We start from the raw sequence: 21,159 nt of genomic DNA, 5'->3' as shown, positions 1-21,159 counted from the left end.
CGGACCACTGCGTAAAGCCTTCTCCAGCACATCCCAAAGATTCTCAATGGGGTTAATGTCTGCACTCTGTGGTGGCCAATCCATTTATGAAAATTATGTCTCATGTTCCCGCTTTTTTCCCCGCTTTTTCACAATTTCACAATTTGAGCCCGAGCCCGATGGTTCCTGGCATTGTCATCTTGGAATATGTCATCAGGGAAGAAAAAATGTATTGATCGTAAAAACCTGGTCATTCAGTATATACGGTTAGGCAGCTGACCTAATTTTCTGGGGATACAACGCTGCTGAACCTACACCTATTATCCAATAGCAGACTCTGACCTATTTGCTTAGCTAAATCCAGGTGGAGACTTTTTTTCTTGGCCAGGCCGTGTATAAATAACTGTTCAGTGGCTTAACTATTCAGCACCCACCAAACACTTACAGGTCTATTCACTAAAGGGTGAAGAGTTTGGAGAAGGCAGGAGAAGTGAACAATCTAGGACAACATCGATGATTTGGAAACATTCTCCAATGCAGCTCACTTTCAGATTCAGCTATTTTATCCTAGATTGTTCACTTCTCCTGCCTTCTCCAAACTCTTCACCCTTTAGTGAATAGACCGGTAAAACATAAATGGAGTGACCCTCTACCTCTGCCATGCCAGTGGTTTATTTTACCGAGTGTACTAAAATCAAACTAAATATACATATACAGCACATCTCTTGGGTATTGAACGCCTGCAGAAAGAAGGGAAAATCTAATAGCAAAACTATAATAACAAAAACTTTCAATGCTCAGTTCACAAATTTTGACTTGTGCCACCTGGCTCCCTTAAGTATTGCATGCTAGAAAATGAATTTGCATGTTGACCTTAGTTATAAGAACATGTAACACGATAGAGTCTGAGCTGGGACAGCAAGCACACCATTTCTGGTTTATAACCTTGACAGCAATGTGTGCAGGGGATGAGAAGCAGCTGGGTCACCGTACTCTGAAGACACCCTTCCAGACACTACTCAGCTCCATTTCACAATAAGGTCAGACCTGTCCTATTTACAGAAGTGGACTAATGTGTTTCATTTATTAATTAGGACTTGACTAGTTTGTAAATCAGCACCTTTGTTTACGTAGCCAGAGAACATGGGTTTGCAACCATAACAGATCAACATTTTGAAAAGTTAGACATCAACTGAGATTTTTAAGGTACATGTGTTCTGCAGCTCCTGGGATTAGTCCAGCCTGATGCAAAGTATTCAGAATAAGTGCTTTGCAACCTTTTATGTACAGTAATGTATCATGACAGAACACTGGATGTGTTCAAAGGAAAGGGCTTAATTATATTATCATTATTATTATCATTATACAGGATTTATATAGTGCCAACAGTTTACACCGCAATGATTATAAAGAAGACTTTATAGTTACAATACAATTCAAGACAAGATGGTCCTGCCCGTGAGAGCTTATCAGTGGCGTAACAACCGGGGGGGCGGCCGGTGTGCTGGCCCCGGGCGAAAAGAGGAAGTGGGGCGCCGGCCGAAAATTGCATTTTCCTGCCGTTTTGTCTGTGCAGCCATGATTTCTTTCCTCCCTGCTGGGCGCTGCTCTTTGTCCCAGCGGGGAGGAGAGAAAGTGACAGCTGGCCGAGCGCTGCGGGAGGAGAACGCCGTGATCGGCCGGTGTCTCTCCTCCCACACCGCTCAGCCGCCTATCACAGTCCGACAGGGCGGTGTGGGGGCGGAGACAGCGCTGTCACAGGAGGCTGAGCTTTCCTTCCTACACCGCTCGCTCAGCCTCCTGTGACAGCGTGTGTCTGTGTCAGAGAGGAGAGCAGGCTACATACACTCAGTGATCGCTAGATAAGAGATGTAGATAATTGAGGATATGGTACGATTACTATACCCTCAATTATGAATGAATGGGAGTGATCTATATCCCCTCCTGTTCATTCATTGAGAATTATGAAATTGCATTAAAACAGAAAAAGCTAAAATTTTGAGCATAAATTTGCAAAGGATACATTTTCACTTTAGCCCAGTGGGCAGAACATGTTTCTTAGATCCAATCAGATTTTAGGAAGACCTGTGTTTATTATTTATTTATTTTTTCATTTTTCGTTTCCTGGACTAGGTATTTGGAGTGAACCAACAATTGTTGGTCTTGGATTTTATTGATTTTGATGTAGTGCTTTGATTTCATTCCAAGGTTCCAACGTGCATCAGGGGGGAGAAGTGCATCTATGCATAAACACAGATGGAACAGTAAAACCAATGATCTCAGTATTTGTATTATTATCAGTAGTGCAGCTAGGATGAGTGGAGCCATATTAGAATAGGGGTAAACAATATGCCTTGTATGGAGGGATCATGTGTTTGTTTCTTGTCACCTGAATTTTTCATCGTGTTTTCTAATTTAGGAGAAGACATGACTGTAAGAAGAAACTGTGAAAGATTTAGAATTGTTATTATATCTTGCAAATTGCCAAAAAAAATCTTTGTTTCAGTCCTAGTATGATGTGTTATAAAAATATCAGCACATAGAATTGTACAATGTGAACTACTTTGGAGCCACCTCTAATGGTTAGATCAAGTCTTATTTCAAAAAAAGTCCTGAGGCTGTAAACAAGCTACTTGTATGGCATTTTTATAGCACACATTTCTCATGTTTTTTTGTCAAATGCCAATAGTTCTTTTTTTTTTACTGTTTATTATCTGTAGACTTAAAGGTCAGCTCCACTAAAAGTGAGATTTCAGTGTAGGCAGGGCATATGTATGTTGACTTGAACACTGTCTTCTTATATGTCTCACTGCTGATAAGCTATGATATTTCCAAGCACTTGTTTGTATCCCATCGTCCATAAGGTCATAATGAAGGCGTCACATTTTCACAGCTAGACTCCCCAATTATTATTTTTTCTGCACAATGAAGAGTCTATGAGGGGAGGATGACGTTGTTATTGAGCTTATTAGTAGCCGCAGCAGCTTGGTAGCCCTGAGGATTCTGGTGGGGATAACTGGCCAAAAAAGTCACCAAGAGATATAAAAAGAAACAACTCTTAAGTTAACTTCCTATCAACAATGCAAAAGGAAATTTCTCTATTAGTCGGAGTTATCCAATAAAGATTACAGAAACAGACAATTGCATTTTTAGCATAAAAGACAACAAAATATTTAGTCTACGGGAAGAATTACTATTAGATTTGTGGATTTAGTCCTGTTGAAGTCTATATTATTTTCTTTTGTTTTCCACAAAGATGTCAACATAGTGGAGATGAAAGAACAGATAAAGAAACCGTAGGCATTGGAAGGGTGAATTCTTCACATCTATCATGGATCCAATATCATTAATTGCTCCTATGCAGTCACCACCAAATGATGATGTCCTGGAGTACAACCTTCAGCTCATTGGTTCTTTGACTCTTCACGCCTTCACTACAATGCCCATGTTACCTTGGGTGGTGGCAGAGATCAAGAGAAAGAGTCTATCAAGATCCAAAAACTCTCAGCCTGTCCGACCTGTTCGGCTATATGTATCAGCCTTGTGTATATGCTGTGAGCCAGATCCAGGAGAGAGCCACCAGTGGGATCCTTTGATTTGCTCTAGCATCTTTGAGTACAAGCCACAGTCTCTCCAGAAACTGATACACAATAGCCAAGACCCCAGTTATTTTGCTTGTATACTAAAGGAAGAAAATACGACACCTCAACAAAGCACATGCTATGTCTTCCGATCTGCTGACCAATCCAAAGTAAGTGAACCCAGTGTGACTCTATACTAGATGCATATATGTACTGTTTCTTTATGGTAGGCACACTGATGAAAACCCTCTGTGCAATATTTAATGTGTATCCTTTCATCAAAGCATTTCCTACATTTCTTTCAATAAGAAATGTAATAACAGCAAATATGACTTCTGATGTACAGTTTTACATATTGCTGTCTTCATTTGTGTGTATTGTTATGCATCTGGAATACCTCCATCTAGCAATCTGCTAAATCTACTTTTTCCATTGCTGTGTGAGTAATTAGTTTGCTTAATTACTGTTACACAGAGCTTTCATGAGAAATGCCAGCTTTAAAATGATCCTCATTTGTATTTCTGTGTATGAAATGCCACGGCATAAACTTTAACACAAATCTGTTTGTGATTAATCATACCCTGTGGTGCATGCTGGGAAATGCTTTCAATGCCAACAAAATGATCAGATGCGCAGCAAGCACGAGCTGGGTTTATAAATAAACCAATTAGGCATGTCACAGTTTCATTATTTACAATCATTATTTATATGGACTTACATCTCAGTATAAACAGAAATAAACAACTGTGAATTGTGTTTTACATTTATATTGGATTTTGGATGGACAAAACACCCCAGCATGCCCTTACCCTAACAATATTATTCCCCTCAATTGTCCCCCCTAACCATGAACACAAGCTCATTAGTATAGTTACAGTTATTGTCAGTGGAGTCCCAAGCCTTTTTGCAGCCTTAGGCAGGGGTGCAAACAATCAGAACAGCAGAAGGTGGGTAGAGGAGCCAGATACAAGAGTAACGCTCCCCTCTGCAGGCTCTCTATCTCCCCACCAGGCTCTTAGAAATAGACATGTAAGCTGCGGAAAAACTCGGTTCGGATATTTCATTATTTTTGGATTTTGATCCGAAATTCGGTTTGGGTTTCGGATTTGGACGAAATTCGAATTTAGTCTTTTCGGATGAGTCTATTTGTTGCGAGTTAAACAGAAAGCCATATACAGATACTAATGCTAAAGCTGAATCTCCTAGAACCGAATGGCATTCGGGATCCATATTTCCGAATTACATTCGGGAGCTCCCAAATGCCATTTGGGTCTGGGAGCCTCAGCTTTAGTAATATATGTATATGGCTACCAGACCCAAATGGCATTCGCAAGCTCCTAAATGCAATTGGGAAATTCTGATCCCGAATGCCATTCAGGTCTGGGAGCCTCAGCTTTAGTGTTCTATGTACATATATGGATTCAATGTTGCAGTAAAGGAAATTCGTGTTCAGACCCATTCGGATGCAATAAACCGAAAAAAACAAACATCTGATTGGCCAGAAAAGTCACTGTACGATTCAGTTTAGTTTTTGAACAAAATTCGGAAAAACGGAAATTCGGATTCGGACACATTCAGATGCATTGGAATTCGGATGTGTCCGAATTTCGGAAAATTAGTCTGAATTTTGATTCAAATTGAAACAAATCGCACATGTCTACTTAGTAACCTGGAACACTCTGGCTGGGAGTGATGTCACTGGATGCACGGAGCTAGGTGGATCCATACAGAAATGTCGGGATCCATCCCGTCTGCGGCGCTCTCAGTATATCGCAGGCAATAGCACGCGATATACTGAGCTTTGGGTCATGGGAGGAGGTTAGTATATGTCCTCCCGCCCTAAAGAGATTTAGGGGGAAAAACACTTACCCCGAAGTTCTCTTGTAACCCTTCCAGTGCAGGGCTACTCCCACTGCAAGGGTTAATTTTTATTCTGCTCAGAGTTATTCTTTAACTCTGCTTCTCTGCACATTTTTGTTATATAGGTAGAAGAAGCTATGATAGCTGACCTTCCAATGCTGATTACTGAGCAATGCAATGAATATAAAAAGTGAGAGTGAGTCTAAATTGTTTCAGACTTCTCTGCCATGGTGTGATCTTGTCCTGCCATACCTATGACAGATTTCTGGTCCTACCCAGTAATGCTAGGGGGACAAATGGTACGTGCAGACATTGTTATTGATGTTGCTGCCTATTGATTCCTCGGCTGTAATCCGTCCAAAACTGTCCTCTGCTGTGTGATCTGATACAGCTCTGGTATCCCACTGGATGCTTGTACCCTATTTTTAACTACATCCCAAACAAACACTGGGCAAAGTTCATTATCCTTCAGTGTCTGATGAGAAGTAAAGCACAAGTGCCTGATGCTGTTGGAACAAATAGTTGTGTTCATTCTCTGAAAACTTTCCATGTATAACACAGAAGGAAGGTGAATGGATTCCATTACACCTCCCCCACCCCCCATGTGAGCCCTCTTTCAGCAATGATATTATGTAAAATGAGTTAGCTACATAAGGCTGCTAAAAACAGTATTGATCATAGAGATCAATAGCACCAGTGGCTGTTATATTATGTGCCAATGAAAACAACAACAATTACACGATTGATCATAGAGATCAATGACACCAACTTCTTACATGGTTACATAGTTGATAAGGGTATATCCAGTTCCACCTCTGTGTGTGTGTGTGTGCGTGCGTGTGTGTGTATCAAGAACATTTAAACAACAACTCCAGGCAAATCTTTAATTACCCCTTGCAGTGGAGCTACCCCCTATCTGCAACGGTAACAGCTCGTTTTGGTCTAGGGAGAAAAATAACAGTTATACTATCCCGATCCTTAGAGCTGGCCACAGTTCTCCCTCCAGCCTCTCTCCTCCTCCACTCCATCGATGATATGTCCCTCAGCATCCTCATGTCCAATAGACTGTCTATAGAACGTGATGACTAAGGGACCTAAGAACGCTGCAGCAGAGGAGGGGGCGAGGCTGGAAGGACAGGTCTTAGAGCAGGCCGGCTCAGAGGATCGGGTGAGTAGAACTTTTTTTATTTTCCTCCCTAGACTGAAACAAGCACGTAACCCTTGCAGTGTTAAAAGTGATAAAGGTTTTGCCCGGAATTCTGTTTTAAGAATTCCTGTATATTATAATCACTGAGGAAGATTTCTAAAAGTTTTGTTAATAACATTCTCAGCTGATACCACCACCTGTAGTATTACACCTTCCTTTAACCACTCTCAGATCAGTGGTGGACCTAATAACCAAAGGGCCCTGGTGCAAGATTTTATCTTACACACACGCCTCCTGTGACTCACCTCCCCTCCTGCCGCCTGTTACTATGGACACGGCCGGGAGGGGAGGTGAGTCACAGGACCCGCCTCCTCACTGAGAAGCCCGTCGGCAGTGCGGACCACACTGAGGCTGTGGGGATGCCCAGGACCGGGCCCCCCCACAGCCTCATGCCCCAGTGCACCGGCGGTAGTTCCGCTACTGTCTCAGATTGTGGCTGCGTGTCCTCTTCAGGGACCTTAGAGTAAACAGTTTATTACAGTTACTATAGTCACCTATGATAAAGAAACGTCTACTTTAAAGTGATATTAAAGTCAAAATGTCAAATGTTGATGGAATCACTGACAATGGATGCTGCTACTTGATGTTTAACATTTTCCTGCAGAATCAGCTGGTCTCTTGAGCACTGGTCCTGATATCCTGTTTTAGGGTGGCTCCTTTATCAAGCAGAGTTCTATGGATCCCCCCTTGTGTGTGTTAGTAGGCTGTGTGTGTCTCTAACAAAAGCACACAGATGTAGCATATGAGCTGACATCAGTACATTAAAATGCAGATTCTCTGCTGCTCACCTTTACTCTCATTCTCAGCTTCTCACTGAGAGGCCAAGAATGAAGACTTCAGCTGTTAGTCTGATGTCAGGACATTTCTACTCCCATGAGATTAGCATTATAGAAGTATATTGTGCCACATTGATACTTTGTTAGTTCACAGTATCAAAACTGCTAAGTCTCTGAATAATTACATTCACAAAGCTCAACTAAGCTCCTCTCTTAGGGCTTGTTCACACAGAATGCGCTGCGTTCCAGAGTGGTAGCTGCTGAAACGCACTGCAATCCCTCACAAAACTTCCCCCTGCGTTCTGGGGCAGGAGAGGGGGTGGCGGTGCATTGAATTCAATGGCACCACTTCCATGCCCCCCCGCTCGCAGTGCGATCGGGCGCGTGGCAAAACCTTGCCTGCGTTCCGTTCCACTGCAAATGCAAAAAATAGAGCAAGCTGCATTTTGGCATCTATGTGGATGCATTTGTGGACCAGACAAAACACATTTTGGTCTGGATCTGGTCTGGAGATGAACAAGCCCTTACTGGTAATGTGGAGGTGAGGGAGATCAGCATTTGCACCAGACTGGGATTTTTGTTTCCATGAAATAGAGTTAGGAAAGTATAGCCCCCGCTCGCTGTGCAACGTGAGTAAAATAACTATTGCCTTTTTCCTGATTATTAGGGATGCACCACTACCGATACTAGTATCTATATCCGTGCCGATACCGAGTATTTGGGCGAGTGCGAGTACTCGCCCAAATGCTCCGATACGTACCCCCGATACCGGAACATCCGGTCAGAGGGAGATCTCATGACGATCTCATGAGGCGATCATGAGGTGCCGTCCGGCTTCCTAATTGGTCAGGAAGCCAGGCTGCCTAGCAATAAGTGAAGCCGACTTCCTAGCCAATCAGGAAGTCGGGCGGCACATCATGATCCGCCTCATGAGATCGTGTTGTAGGCAGCCTGGCTTTTTGACCAATCAGGAAGCCAGGAGGAGGGTCATGATGTGCCGCCCGGCTTCCTGATTGGTCAGGAAGCCAAGCTGCCTAGCAAGAAGTGAAGTCGACTACCGAGCCAATTCAAAATCTGGGCGGCACATTATGACCAGCGCAAATGTCATAAATCTTGTTGCACTCCTTACCAGAAATCCCAAAATATTAATGGGTGCTCGAAATGACAGCGGATGGCGCCGCACACAGAACAGCTTTAGATATAAACGTCATCAGCACACCAGCACGACAGAAGCTTGCAAGTCAGTGCAAATCCATTTATTTGATAGATGCCACTCAGGATATCAATCGCTTTCGGGGCCACGCAGGGTCCCCCTCATCAGGCTCAGAGTAGACATGAGTGGCATCTATCAAATAAATGGATTTGCACTGACTTACAAGTTTCTGTCATGCTGGTGTGCTGATGACGTTTATATCTAACATTATGACAAGCCTCCCGGCTTCCTGATTCGTCAGGAAGCCAGGCTGCCTAGCAATAAGTGAAGTCGGCTTCCTAGCCAATTCGAAAGCTGGGCGGCACATCATGACCAGCCTCCTGGCTTACTGATTGGTCAGGAAGCCAGGCAGACTCGCAGTGTCGTGAGAGAAGTGATGCCAGTGTTCTTACGATAGAACATTGGCTTCCCAGGAAATCAGCCTCCCAGCTTCCTGATAATGCAGACCCGTGGATGCCGGTATCAGTATTTGATATTCGGTATCGGCAAGTACCGGTAAAAAAATATCAGTACTCGATACCGAAAAGTCGGTACCAGTGTATCCCTACTGATTATAGTTCCACTTTAAGCGTCTCTTCTCCAGAGTAAATAAGTATAATCTTTGTCATCGTTCCTCATAGCCGCCCTCTTATTAATTGTGTTGCCCTTCACTAAACGCTTTCTAGTTTCAGTTGTATCACTTATACAACTTAAAACAACAATTCTGATTTTAAAATGTATTCATATTTGTTGTTCGTTTCTATAGGGTTCATTTTGAGACATTTATTGAGCTAATTAAATAATAAAAGGAATAGGCAATAGTGATGTTTAAATATTAATAGCCCAAAGCCAGAGCAAAAAGATTAGATTTCACATTCTGTCAGTTCAAAACAGTGTGAAAATGATGATTCCTTATGATGGATTGCTGTATGTTACCACAGGTTTCATATTTTTATTTGCAATACTCCAGAATCTTTTGTTGTTGTTGTTGTTGTTGTTGTTGTTTTGGACAGAGTGGGGCTGAATTAGATCCTCTGTCAAATTTTGTATTGCTTACTATGTCTCCAGCAGGGAGATTTTCCTATACTTCCTCCTGTGTTACAGCAACAGGAGATTATGGAAAATGTCCCCACTGGGGACATAAACTGCAATAAGGCCCACTTTTCTTTAATAGAGTAAGGTTGGGTATATTCTCTCAGTTTTTTTTTGTTCTGCTTTGTAGCTAAACAGCGTGGATGAAGGAATCTTCCACTGCAGCTGTTGTATTTTGACAATTGTCAAAACGCCTAAACAGTGCCGGCATCTAAATGAATGCAAGCACTGTTGGGCCAACAATTTTCCACCTGGCTCCTTCAATTCTTCAATCAAAGGATGTTGGGTGGGGGGCAGCAGACAGGGCCACACACTGAGCAAATTTCTCTCAGCTTAAAGGAGAATTATGAGGCGAGTGATTTTCACTCAGCCTCATAATCTGAGCCAACGTGTGACAATGAGACTGTCACAGGTCGGCTCAGTAGATCGGGAAGTGAGTGAACACATACCGTCGCTCGCTCACTTCTCGATCTATCCCTACAGAAAGCCGTGACTGCCGGTCATGGCTCCCTGCAGGGAGACCCCCCCCCCTCCCCGTTCCGATCCTCCAGCGCTGACTGGTGGAACGGACGGGGGAGGGGCAGGCACAGCTGGCTCCGCCTCTAGATAGGCAGAGCCAGCTGTCAATCCCGCAGCTGGGTGGATCTCGACAGCAATGTTGGGATCCTTTCCGGCTGCGGCATCTCTGTATACCGCGAGCAATAGTATACTGAGCTTTGGGTCACGGGAGAACGCTAGTTTGTGTTCTCCCGTGACCCTTAGGAGAACCATGGGGAAAAGCCCTGGCCCCATAGTTCTCCTTTAAGAAAACTTTATTGGTTCTCTAATTACCCAATTCTGTGGTCACATATTATGGCAGTTCTCTATATGGACATTGGGACTTGGAAGATAACTGGGTCTGCAAACTTGAAGATGTAAAGTGATATGTTGTTTATTTGTCGTTTTTTTTTTTTTTGGGGGGGTTTTTTCTTTTGGGATGTGATATGTTTGATCACATGGTATGTACTTTCTTTGTTTAATTTGCTCAATAAAACAAAAATTTGAAATGGAAAAAAAAAAACTGGGTCTGCAAAAACGGCAAATTGTCTTCGTAGACTGTGCTCTTTAGCATTTGTTATGTTTAGGATATGATGTTTATTCCAGTTTGTCCACTTTATTTACATATTTGATTCATCACTTTCCTTCCATCTTTTTGGCTTCTGGTGTGTTTCTGCTGTTACATATCTGGTGTTTGTATAATTGAGCATTAGCCATCTAGTAACTATGTTGGTGATAGAAAGATAAGAAGAAAGGTAATGACACTTTATGTATTTATCATATGTGCAGAGATGGAACAAATATATGCAAGAGTTGACACATTAAGAAGTTTTGTTACAGGAAGCAGCTTCCATGGAAACCACCCAGATGAAGTTTAATTGTATTACTAAGTAGCAAAGTCTTGCACTGAATGTTTGCCAGTATGATAACAAAGTCATATTTGAATCTCCAGCTCACATAGTAATGGTAAAGCAAAAAGTGGAACTGCGACTGCTTCCTTCAAGTGCTGTACTCAGCTGCCCCCCAAACCAACGAGATCCTGACTGTGCAGCCTCCTCGGCAACACGCAGCCTCTTTTTTATTGATTAAAGAAAATGACTAAAACTAAAATAAACTAAAAATACACATTATTTGTGTGTTATATTATTTATGTGCATGAATGTTTATACTTTACCAAATTAAACTCTCTAGAGTAGCCTTTCTCAACCTTTTTACCCCAGAGGAACCTTTGAAGAAATTTTCAGGTCTCAGGGAAAATTATCTCATTGAGGGTCAGTGGGAAGAATGTCTCCTACATTGGTGGACAGTGGGAAGAATGTCCCTTACATTGGTGGACAGTGGGAAGAATGTTCCTTACATTGGTGGTCAATAAGAAGACTGTCTCTTACATTGGTGGTCAGTAGGCAGAATGTCTCTTACATTGGTGGTCATTGGAAAGAATGACTCTTACACTGGTGGTCAGTAAGAAGAATGTCTCTTACATTGGTGGTCAGTGGGAAGAATGTCTCTCAAATTGATGGTCAGTGGGAAGAATGTCTATGTTGGCTGTCAATAGGAAGATCATCTTTAACATTGGCGGTCAGTAAGACGATTGCCCCCTTACAATGGTGGTCAGACCACCTCCCTTACAGACATCCAAAAAGATAGGGCAAGGGGTGATGGACCTGGAATTATTCAAGGACCATGAGATGGGGGGTTGATCAGCCACAGCTCAATAAACCCCTAGCAACCTCTGGAAAAACCATAGTTGGCTGTTCTAGAGGAAAATTCCTTGAAACAATCTTCTCCTGGAGATTACTAGCCTACCCAGACACGGCAAACTCTTCAAGTGCAGGACTTGCACCAACCTACAATGCAATAGTCCTATAATACATGTTTATCAGTTAGCCATCTGGATGTTCTTTTGTGTTGAAGTGTATCTAAACCCAAGGGGATTTTAAGGAGCAGGTACTTTAGTTTATAGGTTAGGGTGAGAATGTATGTGATTAGGTAATGTTACATAATTACATAGTATTTGAGGTTGAATAAGGACACAGGTCCATCAAGTTCAACCTTTATGTGTCTGTGTTAGTTGTGCGTGCGTATGTACATGAGTCCCTATGTAGTCTAGTATTTCAGAGTACCTGTACCTCTGTATATTATGGTCTCTTAGGATGGTATCTAACTGATTTTTGAATGAATCAATATTCTTTGCAAATACCACTGCAGGTGGCAGAGAGTTCCAAAATGTAACCGTTCTAACTGAAAAGCAGCCCCTACGGCCTTTGTGGATAAATCATTTCTCCGCCAATTTTAGGTGGTGGCCTCTAGTACTTGTTAAGGGGGTTTACAGTAAAAAATTCAGTGCTGATGTTACCATCACCATTGAAAATTTTGTACATCAAAATGTTATGTTTCATTGTTCAGGTTTGCAGTTAAGGGTTAGCTTTATTTGTTGGGCTTGGGGTCAAAGTTAGGGCTAATTTAGACTGGAGGTTTTTCCTATGCTTCATGTGTTTTTCAGATGTCAGAAAATAGCAATATGGTTGTACATTGCCATGCGCAAGTGGAACTTAACAACTATCCTAAAATGTTCAGTCAAGTACATCAATATTCAGATGAATGTATGCCCTGCATACAGAAGGCAACACAAAAATTAAATGTAGGGTCATACGGCTATAGACTATCTGCCTTTCGCCAAATAAGGACCTTCCAAAAAAAAAAAAAAAACAAGCAAGCCAAAAAGGAGAGGTAAAGGTGCCACCACATGGAAATAGTAGGTTACTGATATGACATCCTTCTCCACCTCCTCCCGCCTTGATACCTCCTCCCTTCTCCTTCCCTTCTTGTTCTTTCACCTCCTCTTTTTTTAAGTAATTATGGCATGAGGAGAGGTTCTAGGGAGCTTTTCTTTTTTTACACTGCCAGTGGCTCATCATCTAGGTTGCCTGCAACATTTTGGCCCCTTTTAAAAAGGAGACTATAATAGTGAGCTGCAAGAATGCAGGGATTCCTCCTAGAGCACTCACAACGTGGCCTAATAGATGGCCAAAAAACATTCACTGAAATTCCTTCCCTATTTAGTGCAAGGTAAATGGCCTGGGCAGTTCCACATTAACATATTCCCACGCAGCATCACTTTTTTTTTATTATTATTATTTTCAATATTCACATTTTTTTTTTCTTGTAAGGCCATCTCTGACCAGGTCAAACAAACATGGGCAGGGACAGCAATTTAAATATTTTCAAAATCTTCAACTTAAACTTATGTTCTGTTTTCGGGATCATGCAGAGAAATATGACCCCTGTAGTCTGTTCCATTGCACGGTGGGGTAAGCAAAGAGAATGACCCCATTAAACCATAGATGGTGAAGACCTAGTAATAACAGCCCCCTTCCCTTCAGTTCATGGGCTAGATGAACCCACACTAACATATTTCCTACCCACCATCACAATTTTCTTATGTGTTTTAATCTAAAAAATGTTGTTTTTTTTTGGTCTTTTTAAGATGATTTTTTTCCTCACAAGGGTGTTCCTGCTCTGGTCGAGCAAACAGGGTCAGGGATGGCTAGGCTGTAAATAAAAATATTGACTACTAGGTATCGAGGATGTACCAATGGAGGAGGTGGTCCAATATGGGCTCTCTGGATAACATTCTAGTATGAATTTTGAGGGGGACTCCAGGCAACAAGAACCATGATAAGACTCTGTAGAATCCCCCACAAAATCCATGCCAGACTCTGAGCAGGAAATAGGGCAGTGAGCAGCACCCTCCTCTCCTCAACCATAGCAGGCCACATGCCATCATCCAGCGATCCAGATGCAGCATCTGTCACAGTGGGCAAGTCCCTGACAACCCGCTGATGGGGAGACCTGCCTCAACGACAATTCTTTCCTGTTGCTACTTCTGCCACAAATGACAGTTCCCCTAAACTGCTGGAATGTCAAACCCAGCACCAAGTATCCTGGGTGACACCATTGACCACATATAACCATGACAATGAAAGTGAAATGAGACAGTAGGAAGTCATGTATGTAGTAACTCCATATACCGCCACTAAATAAATGTCTCCCAGGTGCGGCAGCCGGAGGTTTGGGCAAGCGGACTAACTGGTGAGATCTGGTCATTTAGTTCACCACAGCAAACTGCTCATCCCTAATTTAAATGCAGCCATTTTGAGTGAACCACTTGCTGAGTTACATTCCACTTTTACAATATATGAATGTGTAATATTATTTATGATGAAGAAAGCATTGACTGGATGTTGGGGCTATTTATAAAAACTGGATAGGGGAAAAATGGGAAAAAGTCAGGCTCCGTCTTTTGTGCAAAGATCTGATTGGTCTCCTTGAGCAACAACTGTAATGTTTCATATTTTCTTTTTTCCTATTTTGATATGAATAGCAAATAGACAAGACAAAAGATACAAGACTATATTCGGACGACACTCACCCTATCTGGATTATGTTGTCTTGTTGGCACTGTCTAATTTACTTTTACTGGAAATGCATGCCTATTAAATGTAATGTTACAAAAGATCTCGCATAGCATTGTTTCCTCCATACAGCATTGAAACATTCTGGAAGAGATATGTGATTTGCAGCGATAGGTAAATACCATAGTACCATCTAGTGGTAATAAGAAGTATTCTAATTACAGAAAACCCTATTTTAGATATAAGGCTCGATTCATCAAGCTGCAATATGTTGTGTCACTTGCTGAGGGTGACACATCAAAGAATATTATCATTGGATAATAATGCTTAATGCATCAAAGCAGAGAATGTTTCAGGTTCTATCAATGGCTCTAAATGTTCCCTTCTAACTTTAGCAATTGATTTTCCAAGTTTTTTTGCAGGTAAATATTAAAATATTACCTGCAAAGAAGAGTGCTGTTGGACTTAGAGAATGTTTAAAAAATATTTTCACAATGTCAATAAAAAAAATTGAGAAATATCCTGCGAGGGCTCTTAAAATCTGGCCAGGATATATAGACAGAGAGCACAGTACTGGATGGAGTCCCAGCAGGAAATGGGTTTATGGGTGGAGGGAGCTCTGGATAAGTGAGTCACTGGATCCATGCAAATATCACTGAGTGTAATACCATAGAAGGTGTAACACCCAATACACTAAATGGCATACATGATGTACACAGTGATGTCTCCTCTGCAGAGTTTCCTTCTCCATTAAAAGAAACCTGTCAGGAGAGAAATGCATGGGTTGTCATAGTGTACCTATTTTTTAAATTACTAGTTACCTGGCTGTCATGCTGATAGAATAGCTTCAATACTGTTTACATCACACAAGACAAACATGAATGCAACTCATGAGCTCTGACTTCCCTTGTTACATGCTTATTTTATGTTTCTAGCAAGAGGCTGGGAAGTGAGGAAGAGAGAGTCTGTGCACCTGTCTGTATATGTCTATAGTACCATTACTATATCTGTTGGTAGCTTGAACAGATTTTTTTTATTCTACATTAATTTTATGTAGTATTCACTTGAATGTTAACTCTTACAGGCTGTTTTACATTTCTGCGGTGGGTACCCAAGCTTGCCCCCACCTATACATGGAAAACCTCTAGGGGTCCTGCAGGGACTGGAGCTCTCCTCACAGGAGTGGGTAACCATGCTTGCCGTCACCTATATATGGAAAACCTCCAGGGGTCCTGCAGGGAATGGAGCTCTCATCACAGGAGTGGGTGACCATGCTTGCCCCCACCTATACATGGAAAACCTCCAGCGGTCCTGCAGGGAATGGAGCTCTCATCACAGGAGTGGGTGACCATGCTTGCCGTCACCTATACATGGAAAACCTCCAGGGGTCCTGCAGGGAATGGAGCTCTCATCACAGGAGTGGGTGACCATGCTTGCCGTCACCTATACATGGAAAACCTCCAGGGGTCCTGCAGGGAATGGAGCTCTCATCACAGTTGTGGGTAACCATGCTTGCCCTCACCTATACATTTAAAACTTCTAGGGGTCCTGCAGGCTATGGAGCTCTCGTCACAGCAGGGGGTAACCATGCTTTCTCTCACCCCTTGCACAGAATTCTATGGAGCTCTACTGCACACATGCAAGGACTTGCAGCGTGAGATGTAAACAATCCCCAGAGGCCGCGGCCATTGGATAGAGTTTAGTATACATTTGCAAAGGTGGATTTTAGGATCTGTTAGGCCAGGGAAGGGGCAAAAAGCTTAAGTGCACTTTGTTTTAAAGTGCACTTATCCTTTAAATAGGGTGTACAACATATGACAACACACAGTAAGCAATTGCACATCTATTGCCATTGCATTTCCCATAAATCTACAATTATGGCGGAACATAGGATTTATCTATTAGTTATTATTACTCATTGTCTTCCTGTTGCAGGAGGCCATCTGGGTAAGCACCGGCACTAGTTATCACTGCCACTCCTATGTGGCAGCGTTTTCCCTTGCAGTTAGCTGTTCAGGCCTGAGCACTATCAAATGGAAGTTTCTACATGCTTCTAGGTTCCTGAAAGACCAATTCTGCTATATCGATGGAATGAGGGCTTCAATTGAACAGAGGGGCAGCATGGGAGCATGGATCAGTGAGTAAACCTTGCGGTGGGTTATCAGCAGTCACTATGAATTTGCTCTATATGGGGAAAGTGTTAAAGTCCTCTAGGTCCATCTTCCCCCTATTCCTGAAAGACCCGTTCTGTAATATCGATGGAATGAGGGCTTCAATTGAGCAGAGGGGCAGCAAGGGAGCATAGATCACTGAATAAACCTTGCTGAGCGGTGGGTTAACAGCAGACACTATCAATTTGCCCTGGATGGGCAAAGTGTCTGCGTCCTCTAGGCCAATCCTCTGTTTTTTGTCTTGTTTGGTTTATGTTATTTTTTTGTAACATTTCATCTAACAAGGCCCATATATCCTTGATGTGCTGCACTGATCAGACATTTTGCTGCACAATGAGATCACCCTGCTGACAAGCTGTCTATACTTATGGTCCAAAGACACAATTTAGGCCTCTTTCACTCAGGCTGATCAGGAGGGGTTCCATGCACATAGCCCCTCCTGATCGCAGCAGTATGGATTGGATGACACCCTTCATGTTTGTCTAGTTTTTTCCTGCATCTTGCAATGGAAGAAACTAAAACTGCCGGACCCCATGTAGGTCTATAGGGAGTCGGATGTAAACAGACATGTGTCTGTGTACATCAGATTACCCCTGATCGGGCACAATCAGGTCCGGCAAAACTCTGTTCCGTTTGTTTTTCCGGTCCTGACTGGAGTCAGGGGTAAGTGGGTGTAAAGGGATGCCTGTCCCTTTGGACCTAGCTGCCCATAGACTTGCATTGGGCATACAATCAGCTCTGCTTGAAAAACTGACAGGTGGACCCGATTGGACTGCGCGTGTGAAAGGGGCCTTAAGCTGCATATTTAAAGACGGACACCAGACAACCTGTTAAGTCTCAGGTAACCACTCTCTGTTCCAAGATTAAAAATAGAATGAACACTAAATGGAAACAATTACGTTGTGCAACTGCATGTAAATTGAAACCTTATATTTTGACATTGTGGCGGAGGGTTCTTTAGTCCATTGCACTGTGGACTATATCTTTCTAAGCATTGATTTGTGAATGTTGGCTGCAATTGCATCCTCCTCTTTAATTAAAAGCAGTTCATTTTATTACTCTTTCCTGGGCTAAAACCAGCAATAGTCTCATAGACCCCGCTGCTTTGGACAAAAAGCTAGTCTTGCCAGATTGCTGGCAAGCTACATTGCATTAACGGTTCTTTATCCCCCATAGGACGGGAGATACCTGTGCCTATTACTATTGGCAAAGTCATATAAAATACAAAACAAAGAGAATATTCACTGCAAGGCAACACAATCACCAGGATACAGAATCTCACTGCTTCCTGCTATTGTTCAGTGTATATCATGGATAGGGTTTCACTCCCATAAGTGACATGTTTATTACAAAGTTAATTGTAGACATCCTCCGTGTCTATATCCTGACTTGAACACTGACTTGAAGAGTCTAATTCCCAGCCCCTCTGAAGCGATTTCTTCCTTTCCATTGTAGGGCAACTAATTACTTTATTTGTAACAGCAAGATCTGTATATTGTACTCTTTTATAGAATGGTACTTTACAGAGAATGATTCACTTGTCCCTTCAATCTCAGCCTGGAAAGAAAAGACAGAGTATCAATGCATGGCCAAAAAGTATGAATTTCTCTTTCGGCCATAGGAATCAAGCCTATTAAGCCTACTTAAAGAATAACTCCGGGTAAAGAAAAAAACTTACCCTTGCAGTGGGGATACCCCCACACAGCAAGGGTTAAGTGCTCATTTTGTTTAGGGGGCTCACAAGATTTACTCCTGTGATCCTCAGTCCCTCTGGGCTGCTAGACTGGTCCCTGCAGCCTCTTTTCCTCCGGGCTCTGATGGTCTAAGGATTGCCAACATCATCACGTATCATGCAGGTCCATTAACCTGCATTAGACATGCCAATGCCGAGGGACACATAGCCTGAGCGGAGTGGGAAATAGATAAACCCTGAACGCCGTGGATCAGAGGATCAGCTGAGTAATATTGCTTTATTTGAGCCTCCTAAATTATACAAGCACTTAACCCTTGCAATGCAGGAGTAGCCCCACTGCAAGGGTAAGTTTTTTGGGGTTTTAATAAAGTAATATTCAGGCACAAAATGTGGATTATAACATGTATGCAAAAAACCCAAAGGGTAGCGAAAGTGTTAGAGTGACCTTATCACTAGGGAACTGCAATGAAAAAGAAGATTACTCATACTTGCGTTTCCTGCAGAAGGTGACTCCACCTGCTTGAAGAACTATGCCTTTAATGAGTGGACTTGACTTGATGATAGCCAACACTTCTGGGTATGCTTTATTGGTGGTCCCCCACTGTGCTCTGTGGTTTCTTCCACATCACTACAAGACAACATATCACTTTGTTATTGGGCTCTTGACTTTCCCAGACCTTATTTACAAGCCATGCTACCTGCCATTTTCATGTCCAAAGAGACTACATCAGTTACCAATAGGGAAACTCTCATTGGACAGGAAGCCAACACTTTTGTTTTGTTTTTGATAGCGTGGAGAGGGATTAGGATAGAGTGGAGAAGGATTAAAACAACACCTGTCAGGTTTTTATTGCTATCTGTGTCCCGATTAGGGAGAGCCACCCCACTATATGTCCTGGTGAACATAGTCACAGAAAGTGAAAGAAAATCCCCAATTTCCATTGCGGATGCTAGTTCTGGTGACCTTGCTGACCACCTGGGATTTCCCTCTCTTTGGATGGATTTCCCTTTCTTTTTAATTTATTATTGGTATTTACATAGCACCAACAATTTACATAGCACTTTACATAGCTGCATATTTACAATCTAAGGTCCCTATCTCACATGCATACATAGGAGGGCCAATTTAGATAAGAGCCAATTAATCTTTTAGCATGTCTTTGGAGTGTGGGAGGAAACCGGAGTACCCGGAGGAAACCCACACAAGCACAGGAAGAACATGCAAACTCCTTGCAGATAGTGACCTGCCAACATCATCACGTATCATGCAGGTCCATTAACCTGCATTAGACATGCCAATGCCGAGGGACACATAGCCTGAGCGGAGTGGGAAATAGATAAACCCTGAACGCCGTGGATCAGAGGATCAGCTGAGTAATATTGCTTTATTTGAGCCTCCTAAATTATACAAGCACTTAACCCTTGCAATGCAGGTGTAGCCCCACTGCAAGGGTAAGTTTTTTTTTCTACCCAGCGTTCCCTCTTAAACTCAGCATTACAATAAGTAACATGAATTTAAAATGGCAAACCAACTAATGGAAGGGATTGAAGGAGTTAGTAAATATAATGAGGGCTAACTAAAAAAGAATCTACAAATTGTAAAAAACACTGGAGTTACTGTAACTACACAAATGTGTACAGAGGAGGGCAGTCTATCTGACACACCCCGAAGTGTTGGATAACAGCGGCGCCCGTAGCTTTGCAGGAGAACTAAGAATGGACTCTTGGCCTTCCACATCGGTAAGTATACAACATGTTCTTTTACAATGTTGAAAAATTTCCCCCACTATGTTCAAACTAGGAAAATGTTTCTAGTGGCCATAATGTATTATTACAACACCACATTCAAAATAAGATTAGGGGGCACTAAAGGGTTCCTCTTTTATTTACAGGGGCTTTTGATACTTAGTATTCTGAGGAGAGTCTGTATACTTTGTATCACTTTTGTAGCACACTGATCCAGCTGGATCAGTGGCTGTAACAACACTGTGATCACTGTTTTTAGCTATCGCAGTGATCACAGTGCTGGGACCTCCTGATTTGCTGTTGAGGGTCTGCCTCAGACACCAAGGGACCCAGCAGCAGAACTGACAAAACGGCATTGGTTCCGCAAGCATCTAAACTTAGTGGTACCTTTGTAACCTGCTCCATTACCTGCTTCAAATGCTATTGTCTTTCCCCCAAATATGCAGTCTAACAGCACTAAACACAATTGTTACTGATAATGATAAATGTGTCAAAAGTCAACCCATGTCTCCATTTCTAACCACTCCCCCTTGCTGCTGACATATTTAGAGAGCATAGACACATGGCTATCCCACGGAGGGTAGAGGAGTCATTGACGCCAGTGGCATAACAAAAGTCATAGCAGCCAACATGACTACTATGGGGCTTGGGGTAGGAGGGGGCTCATGAGGAAAACTAAATTATGACGTTTTATGTATAGATGGGTTAAAGGCAGACTTCAGGATGCTGGATAATTACAGATCCCCCTATGTGCAGAAGCAAGCATTTGCTTATCTGTCGTAGCAGTGTAGCTTTTTCACTCCCTGAACTTCTGTTACACAACGATATTAAGATCAATGACACGTATTGCCAGCTGCTACAGAGAGAGTTAGCTGGGAGGCCCCATCAGAATTTTGCTATGGGACCCCAT

The 21,159-nt window shown here is 42.5% G+C and overlaps 1 protein-coding gene across 2 annotated transcripts in view; it reads left to right on the top strand.

Annotated features, from left to right (window-relative positions):
- Nucleotides 1-3,310: 3,310 nt before the first annotated feature.
- The window catches only part of TBC1D1 (TBC1 domain family member 1), a 173,585-nt gene continuing 155,736 nt past the window's right edge, over nucleotides 3,311-21,159 (top strand). For both annotated transcript variants that reach the window (XM_018567235.1, XM_018567234.1), the window contains exon 1: nucleotides 3,311-3,730. In XM_018567235.1, the coding sequence (XP_018422737.1) occupies nucleotides 3,311-3,730 (420 nt within the window). The remainder of the gene's footprint in view (nucleotides 3,731-21,159) is intronic.

This window comes from Nanorana parkeri, unplaced genomic scaffold (genome assembly GCF_000935625.1).
Source record: "Nanorana parkeri isolate BGI_ZX_2015 unplaced genomic scaffold, ASM93562v1 scaffold1024, whole genome shotgun sequence".
Lineage (NCBI taxonomy): Eukaryota > Metazoa > Chordata > Amphibia > Anura > Dicroglossidae > Nanorana > Nanorana parkeri.
The sequence above is the reverse complement of the archived record's forward strand: the minus strand, read 5'-3'. Positions and strand labels throughout refer to the sequence as shown.